Raw genomic sequence first — 5,902 nt, forward strand, 5'->3', positions numbered from 1 at the left:
GGCGGGAGTGCGGGGGGGGGGTTGGGAGTGGGTGTGGGGACAGTTGTGGGGGTGAGGGGTCGGGGGTTGCTGAGGCGTTCTGACAGTCTGCCGTTTCATTCCTGCAGTCGGTGCTCACTGACCTGGACCTCCAGATGGACGAGCTGGGTGTGGGGAGCAGCGATGGTGCTCCCATTCCAGAGATGTCGCTCCCACTGCCGAGCTCCTCCCAGGCTGCGCCAGTGTCAAACCTGCCGCGAATGCCCACCAACTCAGTCCTGGCCACAGACGACTATCCGGGCCCTCACCAGTTCCAGCTGCAGTTCCAGCAGTTCAGCACTGCCAAGTCTGTCACATGTACGGTGAGGAACCCCCTCATTCCCATCCGATCTGCCTCAGCTGCTCTAATACACGGTACTCTTAATGTCCCCCCGGCCACAGGGCACATCCGTTTCCCCAGACCCAGCTCCATGCCAACAGGCACCCCCTCCAACGACATCTACTGACCTGTCCATGCAACATAGAGGGAGGGTCAGCGCTGAGGGAGCGCCGCACTGTCGGAGGGTCAGCGCTGAGGGAGCGCCGCGCTGTTAGAATCCTGAGCCCTCGGTCCAATACTGGGAGATCTGATCCATAGATCAACCGGAAATCAGGATTTACCTTTTGTTTAATTGGCCTGGATCCATTATCCGGTTTCAGATTACTGTCCTGTGCTGGAACCTCTGGGATTGCTGTCAGTTTGTCTGCACCAACTCACCAGAGACTGGGAGAGGGAGTGGGAGGGAGGGAGGGAGGGAGGGGGAGTTGAAACTCTCTGGTGGAACATGACTGGGCATGTTTTAGCTGTTAGCTGCAGCCTCAGAGACTCCACCCACTGGAGTAACCAGACTTGAGAAGCTTGCTGTGTGGCTCCTGTCTCTCTGTCTCTGTGTCTGTGTCTGTGTCTGTGTGTGCACGTGCGAGGGAGGTGGAAGCTGCCATTTCTCACCTTGACGCGACCATGTTGGTTCCTGGTGGAGACCTGCTCTCTCCAGCTCTCAGCTCAGGGTCAGTCTGCGATGTACCTCGCCTCACAGTGGACAGCACCCCCAGGGAGGAGCGGCACCACAGAGACAACCAGAGCCACTCTCTCCCCTGGACCAAGGTCAGTCACGTTCAGCGCTACACTGACCCTCCGACCGCACTGAGGGGGAGCCCTGTGTACTCTTCCGACCTCGGAGCAGAGGGGCTGGGCTGCACCACCCTTTGTACCTACAGCTGGAGGGAGCAGCCTGTTCTGAGCTGAGTGGGGAGTAGGGCTGGGACAGCATTCTGTGACAGTCCGTGAGAAATGGGACTGTTCGCACGCTGATGTGGCAGTTCCCATTGAGCTGTTAAACATTAACAGGAATCTGTTCATTGTCAACTCCCAACTCCCGACAGACAGTGAAGGAACAGAGTGAAGGTTGGGTTTAACTTCATAAACAGGAGATTATTAATCTTCTTCCTGTTCTGGGATAGATTGACTCAGCGCTGACCCTCTGACAGTGCGGCGCTCTCTCAGCGCTGACCCTCCGACAGTGCGGTACTCCCTCAGCGCTGACCCTCCGACAGTGCGGCGCTCCCTCAGCAATGACACTGCGGCGTTCCCTCAGCACTGACCCTCTGACAGTGCGGCCCTCCCTCAGCACTGACCCTCCGACAGTGCCCACTCCCTCAGCACTGACCCTCCGACAGTGCCCACTCCCACAGTGCGTCACTCCCTTCACCAAGTGTTGAGCCTGTCTTCTATTGGCTGCTGGCATGGGTGGTTCAGGTACGGGTACATTGCAGCCACGCCTGGACCCTTTGAGCTGTGTCGGATTTGGATGTGAGAGAGTTTGGAAGTTGGCGATATCGGAAGCCATGGCCTTTTCTGGCCTGGGTTTGGCCCCTGGTCTCGGGTGAGTTTGAGTGAAGCAGAGTTGAATTGACTTGTCATTGACCGTCTCTCTCTCTCTCTCTCTCCCCCTCTTTGTGCAGTACTCCCCCATCCTGAACAAGCTGTTCTGCCAACTGGCCAAGACCTGCCCGATCCAGGTTCGTGTGGACTCGGTGCCACCCCCAGGGACTCTGCTCCGTGCCACTGCCGTCTATAAGAAGCCGGAGCATGTGGCTGAAGTGGTGAGACGGTGCCCGCACCATGAACGCAACTCGGAGAATGATGATGGTGAGAGTCAGGCCTTCCTCACTACCATCCTCGGGGGTGGGGTGGCTGAGGGGGGGAGCCGCCTGCCGGATATTGGGAATCCCTTTGCCCACCTCGGCTGTCTGCGGGGTTCTTCGGACAATGGGAATATTATTGAAAAGCAGAATTTAGAGCGATTACTTACGAGTGGGGGCTGTGTGTTAGACTGGGTGTCTCGCTGGGTTATTTCAGAAGGCTGTTCACAGTTAACCACATTGGGCTGGTAGTCTGGAGTCACGCGTAGGGTCAGAGAGGATAAGGACGGCAGATTTCCCTCCTTGAGTGAGGCAGACTGTTTTGTTTTCCCCAACAATCTGATTAATCAGATCACGTCTGGTTTTCCACTTGGCGTTTTCATTTGGTTTTCCCAGAAATAATGTTGTGAACTGCGTGAATTTTCTCTTTCTGGGGATTTGATTTGAAGGGCCACTTTGGCGCTGGCCCTGGTCAGGTTTCTGTTCCTCCAAACGCAAAGCTGGGTTATTTGATCGAGGACTGAGTTCGCATGTAAGGAGAGACTGCTGGGAGTCTGCTCAAGTGGTTCGGAGGCAGAGATCTCCCACAATGCAACCCTGTGAGCCAATAGCCAATGGCGGAAACAATGGCAGAGATCTCCCACAATGCAACCCTGTGAGCCAATAGCCAATGGATGAAATGAGTGGCTCACTTTGGGTCGATTTGAGAGAATGATTTCACTCCCTCGCCAGGAGTTGGAGTCACGACCGCACGGCAAGAGGCCACTCACACCAAGCCTTCCAGCCTGCGCCAGCCCTCTTGGTCGAGTCAGACTGCTGTGGGCTCCCGGGGGTGGGGAGGGGGGTCAGAAGAGGCATGGGGACTGACTCACGAGCGTCTCGTTCTGTCTCGATGGCCACAGGCCCCGCCCCTCCCAGTCACCTGATCCGGGTCGAGGCCAATAGCCAGGCACGGTACGCCGAGGATTCAGAAACCAAACGACAGAGCGTCATCGTGCCGTACGAAGTTCCACAGGTAATGGGGAAGAGGGGGTAGGGGGTGCATGGTGTGGGTCTGGGCATGGTGCCCACTCCGGCTCGAGAGGACCAGGCTGACAGTGACGGCTGGCTGGATTAGGGAGGGGGGGGAGCAGGGTGGGGAGTGTCCTGTGAGGAGCTGATGTTCTCTTCCTCCCCACCCCCACACACCCACCCCCCCCCCCCCCCCCAAGTTCAGATTTAACTCTGTGAAGGCGACTTGGTTGAGATGGGCAGGTGCTGAGGGAGGGAAGGGCCCGGGCACACTCTCGGGGGTTATTGGGCCCATCATTCGGAGACAGGGGAGAGGGACGTTGCTGCTCAGAGTATTGGAAATCCCCCTCCCTCCCCACCACCCCAAGGTCTTTCAGGCTCCATCACAGAGGCTCAGCTCCACAGATATTGTCCCCTCTCAGGGTTTGGGGGAGGTGGCAGGGAGAGAATCGCGGGCAGGGGTAGCAGGCTGGAGGGTGGAGACCAGTGTTGGGACAGTATGGGGAGGGGAGAGATGCAGGCGAGATGGGCCGAATGGTCTGTTGCTGCTTCTGTAGAGGGAGACTGAGGTCACCGTCTAACTCGAGGAGTGCAGGTCAGCGCTTTGAGGGGCAGGGAGGTCGTGGGGGTGGGGAGCTGCTGGGGAGGCGGGGGGAACAGGCTGCCTCTGGGTCTGTGTGTGGGATTGATAAGGATCACTGACACTGGGCTCTCTTCCCCTCCCCCAGGTGGGCTCTGACTGTACCACTGTTCTCTATAACTACATGTGTAACAGCAGCTGCATGGGAGGCATGAATAGGAGGCCCATTCTCTCCATCCTCACCCTGGAGAGCCCTGAGTGAGTGTCAGTTACAGTAACCGGGGCGGCATCAGTCCCCGGTCAGGGCAGGGTCAGCGCTGAGGGTGCGCGCACTGTCGGAGGGTCAGCACTGAGGGAGCACCGCGTTGTCGGAGGGCCAGCACTGAGTGAGCGCCGCGTTGTCGGAGGGCCAGCGCTGAGGGAGCACCGCACTGTCGGAGGGTCAGCGCTGAGTGAGCGCCGCGTTGTCGGAGGGCCAGCGCTGAGGGAGCGCCGCGCTGTCGGAGGGCCAGCGCTGAGTGAGCGCCGCGTTGTCGGAGGGCCAGCGCTGAGGGAGCGTCGCACTGTCGGAGGGTCAGCGCTGAGGGAGCGTCGCACTGTCGGAGGGTCAGCGCTGAGGGAGCGCCGCACTGTCAGAGGGTCAGCGCTGAAGGAGCGTCGCACTGTCGGAGGGTCAGCGCTGAGGGAGCGTCGCACTGTCGGAGGGGTGAGAGGCATTGGGCCCACTCATGGCCTTGGGTGGATCTGCAATCTCTCAGTTGGAAGTGGATCAGGGGGTTTCTGGCTGCTCGCAGCCCAAGGCGACAGTCTGCCACTCTGTCTCCCTGCCCCAGAGTCTGACTGCCTTTCCTTGTCTCTGTCCCCTGTCTCCCTCTGTCTGTCTGTCTGTCTGTGTGCGCGCGCGGACAGTGGCGTACTTCTTGGCCGGAGATGTTTCGAGGTGCGAGTGTGCGCGTGTCCGGGCCGTGATCGGAAAACCGAGGAGGAGAACCTGAAGCGGCAACAGGACAGCCTGGCTGTGAAACCGGGCAGCAATGGGAGCAAACGCTGTGAGTATTACCCCAGGGTCGGGAGGGGAGGGAAGCCAGGGGTGCGCTGTGGGGCAGGAGTCAGCCTCAGTCTGACTGTTACCCTCTCTCATTTCCCCTCCCCAACCCCAGCCCTTGTGGAGGTCTCACGTGGAACCACATTGCCACAGACCAAGAAGAAGAAAGTACTGCTGGACGATGAAGTCTTCACTCTGCAGGTAAGGCACGATGGAGGCTCTCCCACTGGGACATCATCTCTCGGTCAGAGGCAAGCCCATCTCCTGCTGCCTTCAACTGCCCCCTCAGCTATTTCCCGGGGCAGGTCAGAGGCAGCCCAGTCACTATTGGCCTGGAGTCCCGTGTAGGTCAGGCTGGGGTAAGGAAGACCAATTTGCCCACCCGAAGGGAGATTTGTGAAACGGCCCAGTTCTCCGAACAATTGGCAATAGTTAATCAGCGTCACTAAGGTGAGGTTTTTAATTCCAGCTTTGTATTTATGGAGTTTAAATGTCACCGAGTGCCACCCTGGATTTGAGCCAGAGGGCTCAGAAGGTAGATTTGCACAGTCCCTGCACGATTCAGGTCGGGTCTGATCGGATCGAGGGGTTTGACACGGTCTCTGGAGGGAAACTGTTTCCTCCGTGAAGTGTCAGGAATCCACTAACACAGCAAGCTGTGGCAATGTGGATCATTCACTGTAACCCCCCTCCTCCTCCTCCACCCCCTCGCCTCGCACTTTACCTCTCTCTCTCTCTCTGTGCTTCTGTCTTTCTCTCTATCTCTCTCTCCGCCTCTCTCTCTCTCTCTCCGCCTCTCTCTCTCTCTCTCCGCCTCTCTCTCTCTCTCTCCGCCTCTCTCTCTCTCTCTCCGCCTCTCTCTCTCTCTCTCCGCCTCTCTCTCTCTCTCTCCGCCTCTCTCTCTCTCTCTCCGCCTCTCTCTCTCTCTCTCCGCCTCTCTCTCTCTCTCTCCGCCTCTCTCTCTCTCTCTCCGCCTCTCTCTCTCTCTCTCCGCCTCTCTCTCTCTCTCTCCGCCTCTCTCTCTCTCTCTCCGCCTCTCTCTCTCTCTCTCCGCCTCTCTCTCTCTCTCTCCGCCTCTCTCTCTCTCTCTCCGCCTCTCTCTCTCT

At 58.5% G+C, this 5,902-nt stretch overlaps 1 protein-coding gene across 1 annotated transcript in view; it reads left to right on the forward strand.

Moving 5' to 3' along the window:
* The window catches only part of tp53 (tumor protein p53), a 6,377-nt gene extending 1,157 nt beyond the window's left edge, over positions 1-5,220 (forward strand). Inside the window, exons 3-8 of the mRNA XM_043682069.1 lie at positions 108-341; positions 1,981-2,167; positions 3,063-3,175; positions 3,900-4,009; positions 4,661-4,800; positions 4,912-5,220. Of these exons, the coding sequence (XP_043538004.1) occupies positions 108-341; positions 1,981-2,167; positions 3,063-3,175; positions 3,900-4,009; positions 4,661-4,800; positions 4,912-5,144 (1,017 nt within the window). The 3' untranslated portion in view covers positions 5,145-5,220. The remainder of the gene's footprint in view (positions 1-107; positions 342-1,980; positions 2,168-3,062; positions 3,176-3,899; positions 4,010-4,660; positions 4,801-4,911) is intronic.
* The last annotated feature ends 682 nt before the right edge of the window (positions 5,221-5,902 follow it).

This window comes from Chiloscyllium plagiosum, chromosome 43 (genome assembly GCF_004010195.1).
Source record: "Chiloscyllium plagiosum isolate BGI_BamShark_2017 chromosome 43, ASM401019v2, whole genome shotgun sequence".
In the NCBI taxonomy this organism is placed as follows: domain Eukaryota; kingdom Metazoa; phylum Chordata; class Chondrichthyes; order Orectolobiformes; family Hemiscylliidae; genus Chiloscyllium; species Chiloscyllium plagiosum.